The 16974-nt window shown below is 38.2% G+C and overlaps 3 protein-coding genes and 1 non-coding gene across 9 annotated transcripts; 2 read left to right on the forward strand and 2 right to left on the reverse strand.

Annotated features, from left to right (window-relative positions):
- The first annotated feature begins 1345 nt into the window (after window positions 1–1345).
- LOC131774606 (beta-1,4-N-acetylgalactosaminyltransferase 3) lies at window positions 1346–4977 on the forward strand. Its single transcript, XM_059090661.2, has 5 exons — window positions 1346–1926; window positions 2207–2400; window positions 2904–3166; window positions 4016–4275; window positions 4383–4977. The coding sequence occupies exons 1-5, from the start codon at window positions 1411–1413 to the stop codon at window positions 4683–4685; spliced, it is 1536 nt and encodes a 511-aa protein (XP_058946644.2). The 5' UTR covers window positions 1346–1410; the 3' UTR covers window positions 4686–4977.
- A 45-nt stretch (window positions 4978–5022) lies between these two features.
- Window positions 5023–12679, reverse strand: LOC131774642 (kelch-like protein diablo). Of its 6 annotated transcripts, none has more exons than XM_066164171.1 (5): window positions 12253–12679; window positions 11385–11484; window positions 7518–7819; window positions 6674–6941; window positions 5023–5763 (listed from the first exon to the last, which is right to left on the reverse strand). In XM_066164171.1, the coding sequence occupies exons 3-5, from the start codon at window positions 7796–7798 to the stop codon at window positions 5338–5340; spliced, it is 975 nt and encodes a 324-aa protein (XP_066020268.1). In that variant the 5' UTR covers window positions 7799–7819; window positions 11385–11484; window positions 12253–12679; the 3' UTR covers window positions 5023–5337. The 6 variants fall into 6 exon arrangements, with proteins under 6 accessions (XP_066020268.1, XP_058946676.2, XP_058946679.2 ...); XM_059090693.2 differs by lacking the exons at window positions 11385–11484; window positions 12253–12679 and adding exons at window positions 9866–10018; window positions 10098–10238; XM_059090696.2 differs by lacking the exons at window positions 11385–11484; window positions 12253–12679 and adding exons at window positions 9866–9953; window positions 10098–10210.
- A 123-nt stretch (window positions 12680–12802) lies between these two features.
- Trnag-gcc (transfer RNA glycine (anticodon GCC)) lies at window positions 12803–12873 on the forward strand. Its single transcript has one exon. It is a non-coding gene; the product is annotated as a tRNA-Gly (tRNA).
- A 586-nt stretch (window positions 12874–13459) lies between these two features.
- On the reverse strand, window positions 13460–16255 carry LOC131774549 (transmembrane protein with metallophosphoesterase domain). Its single transcript, XM_059090599.2, has 3 exons — window positions 15463–16255; window positions 14861–15026; window positions 13460–14399 (listed from the first exon to the last, which is right to left on the reverse strand). Exons 1-3 carry the CDS (start codon window positions 16250–16252, stop codon window positions 14066–14068), a joined length of 1290 nt encoding a protein of 429 aa, XP_058946582.1. The 5' UTR covers window positions 16253–16255; the 3' UTR covers window positions 13460–14065.
- Window positions 16256–16974: the final 719 nt, after the last annotated feature.

The following is a 16974-nucleotide window of genomic DNA, read 5'->3' on the forward strand; positions in this document are numbered from 1 at the left end:
AAGGGCAACATCTTCAAAAGATGCTTATGATAAAATTTGATCAAAATCAGTTCTCACGCAAACTCGGATATTTTTGCTGAAACACAGACCGAATACTGTAAATTCAGCGAAGACCTGTTTATTCGAACCTTACGCGAGTCATTATTCAATACAGTTACACCACGATTGGTATGTAAATTTTTATGTAATTATTAAACGTTTCTACGTGTAAGCGTCTCCATGTTTACAATGCAGCAAGGGATTCTGGGAATCACTAAACAATGGGGCTCTCTGAGATACCTATCTTGTGGGACATGAAACCCAACAGGGTCGCTTGTAAGGCATGTCTACCTCGTCTATCCTACATAGTTTCGTCTTTCTTCTCTGAGTTTTCACCTCGCTTAAGTCGTAGTACTCCACTTACCAACCACACAACTGCTATAGGTAATCTAATCAAAGGAAGCCAATAGAACCTCCATGTTGTTTACATAAAAGTTTTTCTCGGGTCTGTTGGCCTTCAGTTGCTGTTGTTTTGAACAGTGGGAACTCTCCTCAGTAGGCAAAGTTGAATTTAATTCTCATGTTTCTTTACTAAGTTTCTCCTTTGCAAACTAATGAGGAGTTTATTTTTTAAAAAAAGAAAAACTGAATACTGATTTATTCTATAGTTTAGAAGCATTATAGCACAACGCTGCTTTAGTTGCTAAGAGAGAACCTTTCTCTGAGAAGAATGTATGGACGGTATTTAAATGAGATTTTCCGCTGTTGAGGTCGTCATTAAAAAAAACCTAACTCGTTGGAAGCTAATCAACCAAAACACTAGTCGACAATTCGGATTTTGGAGAAACGATGAGCGTCAAAATTCTGCGTTTGTGCTACAATAACATCAAAAGGAAAAGAAAGCAAGTTCTGTCGACTTTATTCTTCTTTCTGTCATTTACAGTTTGTTTTTACATTGCTTTTCAACAGCCGAGGAAGTCCTTCATTTTTATTGATGATATCAATCGCTCTTCGGAAGAGTTGATGACAACATCATTTTTTGAACCGAAGCAAGGAAAGAGTTTGCTCAGCGCTCAAAACTACCAGCAAGAAACCTTTACTAAGGAAAAGGATATTTTTATTGATGATATAAAGAGCGTTAAAAATTTAACTGGTTTGCTATCACACGGAGACAGTGATTTCGTAGCCAATAATATTAACTATCCTTCAGGTGAACCTCCTCCATTCCGCGCAGAAAACCAACCGGGCCAAGATGGAAACAAAACGTTCTTATTACGAGGACATTTAAATCTCCATATTTGGGATGATGTCTGTCACTTCCAAGTGGAAAGTTTGCGTGAATTTATCCTATTCCCACATGCTCCATCGAAACGAAGGTTGTTGACTTCCTCTTCTTCGTACGGTGAAAACTTAAAAAACTTTGGGGAACGAATGTTTGGCTTTATTTCACCATCTATTAGCGGTAAGTATTACTTCGCCATTTCTTCGAGTGGAAATTCGGAACTGTGGTTGAGCTCCGATGATTCTTCAGCTAATCTTCGGAAAATTGCTTTTCTCGGTTCTCGTGAAAATCCTGGTCAAGGACAACCTGGAAATTATTCCCAAAACGCGACACAGGTTTCTACAGCTTTCTACTTGACAAAAAATAGGAAATATCTTATCAACGTACTTCACAAACATCATTCTGGCAGAGTTCATCTGTTGGTGACTTGGAGATTAGAGGGTGACACGGTATTCGGTATTGTGACCAGTGAATATCTGTGGGCTGCTATGAATGACAGTCACGTGCCTGATAACGCTGTTGGATTGTCTGATTACCAAGAAGGGTCACAACAATCACGTGACTTCATTCTACCTTTTGTTATTTGGGAAGATATGAAGGCTGTGTTGCCTGAGTGTTTGTATGAACCAAGTTATTTGGTCAAACATAAACTGATTCGATTCCAGGTGAGTTATAAACAACAAATGGCCTACAAAATAGTGAAGCCCTGACACAATCACAATTTCCTGAAAATATGTCCTTGGCAACTTATCTAGACCAGCAAACGTTGTTCTTACTTGTTCAAGTGGCCGACAACAATGTTAGGTTTTGCAAAAAGCTCCACTGCTGAGGAAAAAATCGAGAGAAACCTTTTCTCGAAAGAGCATACATAGAACCAGCTTAAAAAGTTCAAGTCAGATTTTAAAAATATAAGGTACGATGTGTTTTTGTTTTTTTTCCTTACAGGGTGCTCGAAATAAAAGTAACACACATTTTGCTTCAGTTTATCCTCCGGATACCACTAATAACTCTCTCGCATTAATGGAAAATGAAGATATCTGGTGGCAGGAAAATGCAGCTGGCAATCTTCTAACAAATCCGAACAAGGCTCAGGGTGTGGCCCATATGTTCATGGATGCTTTAGAAGGAAAATATCCTCAGTAAGTCAAAGTTGCAGTATATGGGCCCAAGCTCATAAGCTTTAAATGCTGAGTACCTCTAAGGGTTTGCGATGATAAAATATGTTCTTATAGTAGCTATGTCATTATAGCAAGCTTAAAGAAAAGTTTTCTGTTGTTAAATATTTGCTTAACTTTCCTGCGCCGCTTTTCAGTTTAATGCATTGAATAGTAAGGTTATTGGCTAATATTGTTATTGTTGAGTGAATTCAGTATCTAAAGGCTAAACTGCCAGTTTCCAATATAAAAAAGAAAGCAGTGTCCAAGTCATTTATTAGCTTCCAAAAAGATCCCTTAATGACACGCATTGAAGATCTTTATTTGTTTAACAACTTCTCGTATTCTGAATGAGCATGTCAATTTTATGCTAATCCCTCAAAGACTACCACTTACACAGCTTGCGTGTCATAATCAGCTAAGAAAGCATTTTGTCTTCTAGTCAGGCCTTACTAAAGGCTTGTGTATGTAACATTATCTTCTTATAGGCATTACGCATTTCAGGAAATAGTTTCAGTTGAGCACGTACTCGACCCTCAGAAAGGCGATCGCTTCCTTCTAGAATTACGCTTAACTGATAGACAAAATCGTGGGAGCGTGCTGTTCTCCGAATACGTGTACAAGCCCCTTGAAGGAGACAGTTTGTGTTATCCTGCAGGATTCCGCTGGAAGAAAAATGCTATTGTGAATGTTATAGTTCCTGTGAGAAAATCTGGTCGCTGGGCACTTTATTTTATAAAGAACATTGCAGGTATTTTTAGACTGAGGCTATATCGGCATACCTTTATAAACATCCGGCGTAGGATTTCGGGTAATGAGGGAGGCAGTGTTCCTGAAAGGCTAGGAACTATGGTCTACTTTATGCGATCTGTTGCTGTATAGAGGTGCTGAAAAAGTTGAACTTATCTAACACGTTATTGAGTGAAATTATTGAAAAGAGTGCAGATCAAAATGAGCGTACTGCGCCGCGCACTGGATCTTTCGCTTCCTTTTGGCCTGAGCCCGTGTACTTTTTTAAAATTGAATTTACTTAAATTTCATCATCACAGTCATGAAGCTTGTAGGTAATTCTCTCTTGTTTTAACTCATTCAGTCCCAGCACATGTAATGGTTAAGAGTTACAAAAATGTTTTAGTAAATTTAGTCAGCCCCAGCCAATCAATGTCAATCGCGTTTTTCGGTAAAATGTGAGTCTCTTGTTCTGACTCTAAAAAAAAGACGGGAAAAGTTTTTATTGTAGAATATTTTTTGTGATTTTCTCTTGCGCGCTAGTATATTGCATTTCAGGCTATTTAAGTTAAGACAAGGTTTTCGCATTTTTCAAAACTTAGCCAGTGGTCATGTGGTACAATACTTATTTACTGCAAGAGTGGGAGGACGGAACGGAAAAAATAAACAATACAATACAATACTTTATTGAAAACTTCCCATGGAGGTTTTTCAGTGACAAAGTTTTGGCTCTCTCTCTCTCTCTCTCTCTCTCTCTCTCTCTCTCTCTCTCTCTCTCTCTCTCTCTCTCTCATATTTTCTCGTGCGGCCTCCCCCCCCCCCCTCCCACTCAGTCAGTAGGTACATATTCTTCCCTTATTACTGTTTACAGAAGTAGTTCGTCAAACTCAGGACTTCAACATACACGTCATCATCGTTGACTATGAGAGCAAGGACATCGACATAGAAGCCGTGCTAAAAAGGAGTTCTATTCAGTGGTACTCGCTGGTGAAGATATCTGGGGACCAGGACTTCCAGAGAGCCTTGGCCCTTCAGCGTGGAGCTGAGGCTGTAAAGGATCCTCATAGCATACTCTTCATGTGCGACCTTCACTTAAAGATCCCTTCACATCTGATTACCACCATCCGCAAGGTACATTGGTTTTAGAGAGTTGCCTAATGGGAATCAGTGAGATTTTACAACTTAACTTCGATTGCTCGTAGTCAAACACTTAACATCAGTATTACTTAATTTTTTAGCATTGCGTAGAAGGGAAAATGGCTTTCGCACCAGTAGTGAAAAGACTTCGTTGTGGTTACTATCCTGAGCTTCCATTTGGTTACTGGGAAACACTTGGATTTGGTCTACTTGCAATTTATAAGTCTGACTTTGATCACGTGGGAGGAATGAACGTACAGGAGTTTACTGGATGGGGAGGAGAGGACTGGGAACTACTGGACAGGATCCTTATGTCCGGGATAGAGGTGGAGCGACTCAAAATCCCGCATTTCTATCATTTTTACCATCCATCTGTTGGTGGCAATCAAAGGGTAGGAGCGTGAAAAGTCTTCTAAGAAAGGTCACTCGCTTAGGTGCTTGCTGAGCGACAAATACTCAGATTTCTCCGTTTTGCGCTTAAGCTGAGGAGTATGTTCTTTAAAGACTGTCACAATACCGCTGCAGCCGAGCGGAGGAAAACTTAAATTGACTGAGTGCTGTAAAATTGATATAGGAGGTTACTCTTATGAAAGATGCACTTGCGAAATGCAAGAAAAGTAGAGGCATTTTCTTTTGAATCGCTGTGCAATGTATGTCAGTGTACTTACTTAAGTTTCTCGGATTCGCTAAAAGCTTTTCGAAAAGAGAAAAAAGAAAAAGAAATATCATGATTGCGTTAAGCTGTTTTTTCTGGAATCAATCTTTTACTTCTTTCAACAATACACGTCACCTCAATTTCTTATCTTTGGGTGGTTTGAACATTCTCTCGGTAAAATGGACTTTGTTTAAAAAAAATCAACTTGGTCGTATTTCTAAGACACATTCTGGAAATTTAGTCTTCTAAAAAATATAATAATTTAAACGAAAAGTTAATCAAAAAGATAAAAAGGAGCGAAGTTCTTCTCCAGTATAAAGGAACTTTAAGCATCCTGGACACATCATTAGATGTGGATATTCTTTTATGTGGTCCATCTTTGCTGTCGTCTGGACCGCTGTTTAAACACTGACGGACACTGCAACAGGATGGATCCTACGGTGTGCCATATTTGGAAGGATTTCCCAGGTATGCGTCATCAGATCAAACGAGTCAAGCCGGTTTGAATACGCCTTCATTCTCAACTTCTCGTTGCCACCACAGAGAAACATTTGTGAATTTATTACGCACGCACCACAGCCGAATCGCGTGCAAGGCATGTTGGGAAGATCAAACCATTTCCGGTTGCGCAGATCAAACATTTCTATGGTATCTAGCGAATAGTCACCAAGCGTCAGACCTCCCGCCACAACAAGCTTCTCACCCACGGCTACGACTGCGCACCGTCGACGTTTCGTGCTCATGGCGGGAAACGTTTCCCACTTCTCCGTTTTCAAGTTGAAACATTGGATTGTATCGGTTGGACGACCAAATTCGTCCCCACCCACCTGAAAATACAGTGATTGACACATTATTAGGTAATAAGATAACATGACCACTAATTCTATTGTTTTGACGATACAGAAGGGGCATCAGTCTGAGTTTAAGCGATGAAGTGTTATTATTTGTGAGGAGTCAATGCTAAGTTATCACTTCTTCCTATCCTGACCCTCCAGCCATTTGTTCAATTTCTTCCCGGGCTGATTTTTAACTAGGTCGTCGGGGCTTGCTCATTCCCATTTAATTTATTCCATTTTTACTGCGATTACATCGTCACATGATAAAATGATAATAACAATAATGATAATATTAATAAAAATAGTATTAATAGTTACTGTATCAATTAATAAAACTGTAAGTCCATAACAAAGAAGTGGGGTAGACTAGAACGGAACTGACAAACCATACGTGTTAGTCAACCCATTTGTATCCCTTGCTGATATGAGATAATGTGAGAAGATGTAAACAACTAGACAACACAACAAACTAATCAAAGACCCAATAGATCGAACACATGGACATCATAAATGTTTGAGATACTCTTGTTAAATACAGTAAATGGTTTGAACCCGGGAGTAAACATGTAATAATGTAGTTTGATCGTCCAGGTGAGTGTAGTCCTAAGAAGGACTGTGGTCGGTAGAAGTGACTCACATTTCGATAACCTGAGCAGATGATTTCCTGATGATGACTTCCGCTCAGGTTGTCGAAACGTCAGTCACCACTACCGACAACAGTCTTTCTCAGGAATATACTCACCCGGAAGATCAAACTACACCGTTACACCCTTGTAATTAAAGGTAGTGGACGTAACTCAATCATTAAAGGAATGTTGGCGGATGAGTTCCAATCGCTTGTTATAGACACAATAAATATCGTGAAGAGTTCTCTTTAGAGGAAAAAAGATATTCAACAGACCACAGCGAAGTAATCTCCCACGATAGCTCCCCCAGATTTTGTACGAGCTGTTGGCATAGCAGGAGCTTTCAGCCATCTTTCAGTCTTCACATCAAAAATTTCCATGGAGTCCAGCTCTCTGTTATTAAATCCCCCTGCCACTAGCAGACAAGCCCGCGATTTATCCATGGTTCCACAGGAGTATGAGCGAGCTGTGACCATCGGGGCCAGTTTCCTCCAAGCTCGTTCTTGCCAGTCAAACATTGACACATTATTAAGAGGCTTTTTCCTGTAATAGAGAAACGAAAACGTTTCTCAAAAAAACTTAGTTATAGCGTTTGTTCCAAAATGTTTATAATGTAAACATAGCAAGGATCCTAGTTTAGTTTCGATCACTGTGAACTTTTTTCTTGGTTTTACAGCTTATGGCCAGCCCGGAAAACTCGTTATATTCAATTTATTGTGACGATGTAAATGGCCTCTGTTACATCAGGAGGCCTAAAAAATCTGATTGTGTACCACGCTATAATTTCATTGTAAATTTATGTTTCACTGTAAAGCGCCTTATCGCCAAATACAGACATGGATCAATGCCTAATCAGCCTCGAATATCTTTACCTTTTGTGTGTTGCTGTTCTGTTGGCTCATAAGTGCTATTTGGGTCAATTCAATCCAAGAGAATCGCAGGAAGTAAATCAAAGGTTACCCAAGTCGATTGTGGGGGGCTTTACATGTGCACACAAGGACTATTTTGTTCTCTATAAAGAGTCTCTGGACGAAAGACAAAAAGGTTTACCGAGCCTCTTGGCTTACCTAACCCACGAAGCAAATCTCAGAATAAAAAACAACAGTGCAGTGACGTCACCTGTCAGATCCTCCGGCCACGAACACAGCACTCCCATAAGCCCCTGCAGTTAAACTGTCGCATTCGACTGGCATTGGAGGTAGATCAACCCAGGTGTTTGTGTTCACACAGAATGCCTCTACTGTATCCAGCTCGAATCTCCCTTCGTATCCTCCACAGCATACTATGATGTCCCCTCTGAAGGTACTAAAGTCCGCTTTCTCAATCCCGTTAGCAATACCGTTGGATTTATCAGAATTCTTGATGATATGGAACTTAATCTCCTCAATCTCGTCAGCCATAGTCAGAAGAATTTTTATTTCCTGAAGGATGGAAGATTTATGTTACATCATGTACTCCCGTGTTAACCATATTTTAGAAAAAAAATCCACAACAAGGACAACACAAAAAGTCAAAAAAGAAAGAAAATAGGCAAACAAAACGCAAGGAGGACCGGTACAGCCTGGGTCAAAATACACAAAAACCTACCTACAGTTTAAAAACTTATTAAAGCGCAAAAGAAATTGAATCCAGGTTGCAGCGTTCGATCGGGTGCAGTATAATTATTTCTTCTTTGAAGGCATCAATTGTGCTGTAAGCAAATCTGCAAATCTGATTGGTTCATGTGTCATGGACCAATCGCTGATATACTTAGCGATCTCTTTGCAAGTTCTGTACCCTTATGGTATTCCACGTTTAGGCTCATTCTTTTGTTTATATTCGCCTTCAGGCTAAATGTATCGAGCATTCGGGAAACTCAAACTTAAAAGTTTGTTTTTATCATTGCTCCAGCAGCAACTTTCTATGAAATTTCAAAATTAGTCCGTATATTTCACTGTAGCACAGCGGTCATAAATTGACTGCGGGGGTCAAGAGTAATCTTCACTACTTTGTTTAGGCAAAAAAAACCACTTTTAGCGACCCAATATCAGTGAAATATAAGAGCTTGTATTCATTTTATGCAAATTTATCTCTACAGAATTTTAGACTCGAACTTTTCATGTTCTTCACGTAGAAGTCGTTCTTGTGAGTTGAGTGTTGAATAACTTCTGCATTTTCGCTTTCTGTACTATTTCTGTGCTTGTTCCCCTTGTACTCTTGCCTCTGAGAGACCTGAATTTTTTTTAATCTTGAACACAACGCTGAAGCCCTAAAAAAATGAGTAATTTGCAATTGGCGATGTTTTCCATGTGTTAATACATTAATCAGGAACTGAACCCTGAACGCCTCATTTCAGAAAAAGTTGGAAGTTTGTCTAAATTGTTCACGATAGTACGAACAAACCTATTCAGTCTGCAATTTACATGATTACCAAATATAACAGACGTACGGTACATGAGTAGTGTAAGTACACATTACCCTGAAAAAGAAAGACTGGCATTCGAATATAACAAACCACTCAGACAAACAATACTTCTCTTGACCTCAATACAAGAAGTTTCCATGCATTACAATACGGCCAAGAAATTCCTTATTCTTCTTTTCAACTGCGGTAGAGGAACTAATGATCTCCCTACAGTTATGGATGCCTGTATGTTGTTATAATGTACATGGGGAATGTTTGCAGAAGGCTGAACTCAAGGGAGGGTTGATCCAAAGCGATTAAATATCCACGAGGCCATAGATTGCTTAATATCAACAGAACACAATGACTTGAATTAACTTTGCGTGTCAGTGAACAGAATAACGAAATGTATATAAACCTTACATCGTTAACAGTAGCACACTGAAACTTCAGGCCGCAGAGGAAACGCAAGTGTCGCCCTATTTCAGTTATTTCTTCTATTATGGTTTATGCTAATCCAGAGGATGTCGTCTCAAATTAGAATTTCCTTTTAAAACAGCCCCTCTACCCTTGACCACCCAAGCCTGTTTAAAAAGCCACTACTGGGTATCAAAACGAGAAATTAAGCGGAAAACACCGGAATTTTTCAATAAAAGATTGTTTCTTGCAAATTAATCCTCCGAACGAAACGGTAATAGAAAAAAAGTAATGATGGTTTTCTGTGTTTAATAAAGAAGAATATAAACCAAAGAAAAAAAGGTCAGCAGGTCAGCTTTTTTACGGTACATTTGCCAAAGAAACAAAATTTAAGCACCATAATTTTCTAAATCGACGAACGACTGCACGTTTCATCGAGAATGCAAGTTCGCGCGTCCACGATCACTTGGTGAGAAGAATCGAGGAGTGGAGCACCACACAAAGAATTTAATTTAAGCTTTGCCTGACAATTCAAGGACGCCTGAATGTATAGCGAACAAGATATTTCAACTTGGACCGAATGTAACTTCATGTACTCGATTAGTGTCCGAGGCAAGCGATAAGATAATTGTGGAGTCAAGTAACAGCAAGATTTCTAAGTACCTACCTCGGTTTCGTCGACCAAGCGGCTTCAACGACAGGATTTAATTTATTCTTGACGCTGTGTCTCTGGGCCAAAATAAATTTCCTAGAACCTGTCGATAGGTCGCAAAATTTCAAGGTATAAACAATATCACCTTTCTTTCACTTGCGGGATGGCCTTGAAATTGAACCAAATCGATCAAGTTAACGCGGATGTTATCGTACCATCTTTTAAGCCAGTACACTCATATCATTACCTTATGCTCAAAGCTTCGCTAGTAGACAAACTCGAAATTCGACTTCCACTTTTCGATGATTTGCATGAAAAGCGGGTTAAAATTGCCTAATGTACGTGAATTTGCATAACCAAGACTTTGAAAGAACTCACGCTTTTGTGTACATTTCAAAATGGAAATATCATTAACATGAAGCAAATGCCCGCAAAACATCCTTTTTTTGTTTGCGCAAGTTCTTTTATATTGACCAAATCGGAAGAAAATGTCACAGCATGTTATCACGCAATAAAATTAAAATATCAAAGGTAAATTTATGTTATCGCGCGTAAAGAAACTGTTACATGTGATTCACGGAAAGAAGAAGCGTTTTATTCTTTGCTAGACTTCCCTTTTATGAGTAAAACGGAGCATTTGAATTTTTCTCGTAAAATATCGTACCTAAGCATATTTTCAAGATCAGGGAAAGATTCTGAAAAGCAGAAAAAAGACCTTTCAGATATTGTGCTCATGCTGACGTGATCAAAATAAAACTATCTATATCGTCCTCACGTTCCTCGTTCCACGTAGCATTTTTGAGAGGTGATTGAGGAGTTTTCATTTTGCAAACTGTTCAGATTTAAAATCCTGCTGGTTAATCGGAAGATTAGGGTAAAACGTGCAAAAAGAAACTATTTTTTTCCGAATTTAACATTTCCTCCGCACGATCTAATCTCTCTCCTGAGGCCCTAAGTATCCATCAATCAAACGAAGAGGCCTTCGACTTAACTCAAGTTAAACAGCTTTTTGCCACTCGAACCTTTTGTCATTAGTTAGGAAGAATAAAAGTGATTCCTATCAACTAGAGGACTTCTGAAAGTCTGTTTTTGTTATGGCTTTGAGAATTCGTCCCCTCCTTTAAAAGAAATCAATTTGTCTGTGGAAAGAAGGGCGGATGAACGCAGGTTGCAAACCTTTGATCTATAAAGAGTCTTTTTTGATCGCTTGTACTTTTCACTCCCCAATTCCCGATGTATATTGGTAAGTTAAAAATTGTTTTACCAAAGGTATTTTAGATACGTATGTAGTATATGAGCTTTCCAGTCTATTTGTAATGTGAGTTTACTCTTCCATCATAACGACCTTTCTTACACGATTTAGGAGAGTTAAGTTCTGTGGAAACGATTACAGCATATTTGCGTTCATGAAGGTCGGGTGACATTGACGGATGACACTGTTCAATCAGACGTGGGGCTCATTTCAAATGCGATAGAAAATCTGATACTTGTCGGAGAAGGAAACACTTGCTGAGCTATAAGTTGACCGTTGTACCTGGACACAGAATTTCCTCCTGATGATCTGACTGAACCGGTGGATAGGCTTTAAAAATCTATTTCATCTGCATATTTCGTCTATTTCCGTGCATAGGGAGCTGTGACAAAAAACACACTCCAGTGTCACGCAAGTTACACCAGACACAAAGGTCACTCCTAAATCCAAAGACCAAAAAATAATGGATAATTGAGGAGGAAACAGCAGTTGCTTTTTTTGTTGAAGTGATCATTTGAAAAGAAAAACGTTTACAAACATTAAACCAAAACAACGCCAAACAAAAAAGGCTCTAGAAATTAGAAATGAATGGCGTCGCTGGAAGGAATGGAGACCATTTCCATATGGCTTCGTTTCCGCGCTCGCTTCTGTGGTGATTTCGATATGCGGAAACTTAACTGTGTACGATAACCGAAAGAATACACAGGATACCAGAAATTAGAACGTTACCTTTCAGTGGCTCTAAGCTTTCTTTGCTTTGAATTATTCCTAATGTTGATTAGACAGTGTCCCAGTGGGAAATGAAACAAGCGTTACTCTCCATAACCTTGTGGAACAGAACCGCCCAAAATAAACATCTCCTCAGTCATTTAAATAGAGCTGATCATAGATTTCCTCTATAAAATGCCAAGTTATTGATAATCCTTTGTATCGCTATGAGATCATTGTCTCTAAACCTCTCTAAGAAGGAACAAGTTTCCACGAGATGTAGACAGGAAACAATTTGGGAGCTGTGAAGATGGTAACTTTGAAATCTGTTTCATGACAGCTCGGTACCCAAACATCTTACATATTGAAATCTCCGCGGAAAAATCTTAAAAATTGTAGAGTAAAGAGATCTGTCGCAAACATCTTATATTACCTCACTTACCACTGAATACTGCTAGCAGATTTTTGTCAGGAAACTTCGACTGTGCGAATATCACTTTTGCGAGGAGGTTCTGTTCTGGTTATTATCCAGTTACCTTGGTTTGTATTTAAATCTGTTTTGTTTCAGTGTCTTATTTCCAGTGTTGATGATTTCCTGATGTTCCTTTTCTGCAGATGTTTGATTGTTGTGAAATTCTGTCCACTACCGCAATTTTTCTCGCGTGAAATCTCAGGAAAACATACGGAGGGAAACAAAAATGAAGTGATTTAGAGATTGCTGTTGCAAAAATTAACCCAGAGATGCCAAGAATTGATTGATGTTTGACATTCAATGACCTTGATGTACCAGAGATAATCATTCGACGATCTGTCCAGTAGATCTGTCAAATCCCTTTCGCTTGGTCATGTAGTTATACTGTACTCAAGTTCCTATCGATCAAGTTCCTCCTCAGGGTCTCATCCCCTCTCCTCCTTTCCTGGCCGCAGATAGAAAGAGTTGCACACTGCCTACTACATTCAAATATTAAAAAAAATCAAGGTTTGACGTGTTTGCACTGGTGGTTCAGTGGTAGAATTCTCGCCTGCCACGCGGGAGGCCCGGGTTCGATTCCCGGCCAGTGCATGATATAATTTTTTTTTTGTTTTGTTTCGCATACATAGTTCATCTATATATATCACTATTTATATATAAGAATTACTTTCTATTATGCAATATCTTCCTCAGCCAATAAATGAAATCGATGAGGACCGAGAACAGGCAGTCTGCAATCAGCTGAACTTTTGCTTTTTTAGCGACGTCATTTAGGGAAAAGGAGAAGACAGGACGGCAGTTCAGCCCTCTGCAGTCTTAATCAGTGATTTTGGAGGAAATTATGGAACGACTCTCTTCTGCTTGTAATAAGGTGAAAGGGGCAATTGATAAGTAAACTAAACTTGTCACTAGGAAAGAAATATTGGTATCAAAGAAGTGTTAGTTACAATGGGAAGGAAAATTCTGAGAGAAACTAGAAAAAGAGATTCTGCCACTTGAGAAGTTATTGACTCTTGATACTGTTGGTTCTTTCATTTAATTTTTCGTAAGGATAGGCTTGAAACTCTTTCAAAGTGAATTGTTCTAACCACGCACAAAAAAGGACCCAAAAATAGGAATAAAAAGATGAATGAGAAAATACAATGTAGAGGAAATACATATTCATTATTAGACAAAAAAAGGTGAAGCATTTTACAGAGTATGCTTATGTTGACCTGTTTATTAATTACATTGAAATAGTAAATCAGTAGTATATCAAAAATGATAAATAAAATTACAAACTATCATTATCTTGATCCATATAAGTTCGAGTGAAGTGGACTAAAATCACACTGTCAAATAAATAATGATACAATTATAAAAATAATAGAAATAATATAAATAATGATAACAATAATAAACTTTAATTAAAGATGTTATGATACATAAGAGTATAAAAACTGATGAACCAAAGCACCATGTGAGCAAGTGTTGAGAAACTTAGTCAAGTATTACCAAATAAAGCATTAAACTATTAAAAGTATTGTGTTGGATATCAGTCAGGTAAAAGACCCTTAGGATCTTATATGTGGCAAAGATACGGCTAAATGGAGAAACTTCATTGTTGCCAAAGATTCCAAGGGAGGAGGTGAAAGACTTAAGTTAGGAATCTTTTTACCTTGACTGTCAACTGCACAAACCCAATTTACCAAAAAATTATGGTGATTCACTTTTTCTTAACACTGCTCCAGCTGCAATAAATACCCCAAATGGTTCCCCACTAAAGTAACTGATTGACAGAAATTCATAGCTTTGGGGTAGTTAATGAAAGCACAGTTATCTCTCCTACAGAGCCAATTCTCAAAGGTACAGCAGCAAAACATGTTCCTGAAGTAACATAAACATAACTTTCTTTATATTTATAAAGTCCAGCAAAAAATGGATTGAAAAAATATATCAGTATGTTCATGGGAAAGAACTGTCCTCCATGAGTGTGCCCTGACAATATCAAATCAATGTCCTGATACTGGTCCAATGCTTGCTGGGCAGCCTTTGGTTGGTGTGCCAAGAGAACTGTGAGAAACCTGCTGGATCTGCCATTTAGGGCTTGTGACAACTTCATACCATGGTTCTGATACCTGCATTTATAAAATTAAATTTTGGTAAAGTTAGAATTGGCTTTACTAAAATGACACAAAAAATGAAATACGAATAGTCATCCACCATCAATCATTATGTTTTCCATAATTTTACTTTAGAATTTCACGGATTTCTTTCTTCCACTTCTACACTGATTGGTCCTATAAGACTGTAATGACTTTTAATCTCACTTCACTTAACTAAGAATTTCAAAGAAATCAAGTAAGAGTTTAATACACTCTTATAATCATGGGAAGGGGGGAAGTGGGGTGAGGTTTTTTATCAATTATGACCAAAGGTTTGAAACAATTAAACAATAATGCCCTGAATCACACAACAAGGTTGTGAGAATAAAGGAAATGATCAGAAATTAAAGAAGCTCCTCTCCTTGTCAGCACCTTGGAGAACAGTGCAGAGAATATGCATTTTGATGTTAGAGAGTAAAGGGTAAGAATGTCACCTCATACGGTCAGCATCTGGATCATCTACTCCAGCAAGATATAATTTGTCTCCAGGACTGGCTTTGTTTGAAATAATAACATGCGAGTTGTGAAGAGGTTGAATTCCAAGTTGTTTGAGTTCCTCAAGCCATGCATCAGTATCTCCAGTGTAATATTCATGATTTCCTACCAATAATTAAAACAAACACTCAATGACTACTCAACTTTCATGCTTAGGAACCAACTAACGTTAAGAACTAGCCTAACAGGTATCATATCACAGTTACTACAAAAAAAAATTATCAAGAAAAACTGCCATAGTTTTAAAAAGTTTGTTCTCTCAGGCAATAGATTTCATATCTGCCATATGGACACTAGAGGCATTATATATTTCAGAGGACCTATGGACAACAAGCTAGTGAACTCTACAAGCCATGTGCAAATACTTGGCAGCAGTATATGTTTATTTTTCAATTCATAGGTAGTGGTGTCATCAGATCTAAAAGCTTAGTCCAGTGTCCTTTCTCCCTGTGCAAATACACCCCCTCTTAATGCTAATCAATCATATTCCCCCCTCAATAATCGATCAACACACAGCAACAGAGTGCCAACGTCTACATACCTGTAACAAAGTATGATCCGTACTTTGATCTCAGCTTCTTGAGAGGAAATACAACTTTTTTCAAGTTTGCCACGGTAGAATCCACCAGATCTCCTGTAATGACGATGATATCCGGCTTCATAGCAGATACCATCTTCACAACTCTTTCGAGAGTATCTAATCCAACCAAAGGCCCGAGGTGAATATCTGAGAGTTGTACTACCGTAGTACCATCAAAAGATGCCGGTAGTTTAGAAAGAGGAACAGTAACCCGTCTTATTTTAGGCCCTTTGTAAGCCGTTGTTAACCCTTGTATGCAAAGAAGTAAAGAAAAAGTTGTAGCTATTATGGTTTTCCACTTGTCAGGATTGGGAATTCTAAAGCTGCACATTCGTAACAATCCAAAAACAACGCTTAGTACCAATAAGTTAAAGAAAATCAAAATAAGAAGACCTAGACACGTAAATGCCAGCATGTTGATGAAGTAAGGCTCCACACTGATAAGCATTCGACCAATGACAAAACTGAAGAAAGCAAGCCCAAGAAAAGTAGCGAGAACAACATACAAAATCCAGTGAGTGAAGACTAACACTCTTGAGTTCGAATGCCGGTTCGGAAGTAACACAGTTAGATTAATCCAAACATAACGCGAAATAGCGCCAAGTACCAAACAAAATACTAAAAGAAATTGAACTCTGAAAAGGATCATCTTCTTCTTTGGTTCCAGATCAATCACTACAGTTACAGCTATTGCTATAGCCAACAACATTGCGATTCCTCCAAACACACGGTAAATCCTCATGTCCGCCATGATTAGATTCGTGCTTCATACCCAGTTTTCCTCGATTACTTCTCCTCCTGGACTCGATATGTTTTGTGATTTTTTTGAATTTATTAAACTTACAATGCATATGGTATATCATGAACAAGAACAATAATATTAGTTTAAGTATTTACGAAAAGTTGAGATTGTAGTATTGTCTGGAGTGAGATGATGTGATAGACGCTTCTTATTCAGGGTAGCCCATTCAGCTACGTGGCTGGTATTTAGAGGGGCCCTGATATTAAAACTAACAATACAGTAGTAGAAATTACAAATAACATATAAAAACTAAAAGCTCATTAAGGTACAATGAAAAATTTAAAAAAATTGCATGCAGTCCTTCAGGGAAAAAGTTTAAAAATAGTAGTAACTAAAACTTGTAAATTTTAATCCGATGCTTAGAATTCTGCAAGGACTCAATTTGCTTAATGGTTTGAGGCAAATTAAATAAGGTTGGTTGTGAACATCTAAATTTTCTCTTTCCCAAGCTTAGCTTTGGTGTGGGCAGATGAATATCGTCCTTCCTTCTTGTATCATATGACTGGAATTGGTTATTCTTGATAAAATAATCACTGAGGTACTCTGGCACTAGGTTATTTAAACATTTCAAAACTATAATAAATTTGATCTTTTTCTTGGAACAGTTTCCAAGTCAGACAAGCCTAACGCCTCGATAGCCTAGTCAGAGCTATCTCTTCTGATAATGATAT

Source organism: Pocillopora verrucosa, chromosome 3, assembly GCF_036669915.1.
Source record: "Pocillopora verrucosa isolate sample1 chromosome 3, ASM3666991v2, whole genome shotgun sequence".
Taxonomy (NCBI): Eukaryota; Metazoa; Cnidaria; class Anthozoa; order Scleractinia; family Pocilloporidae; genus Pocillopora; species Pocillopora verrucosa.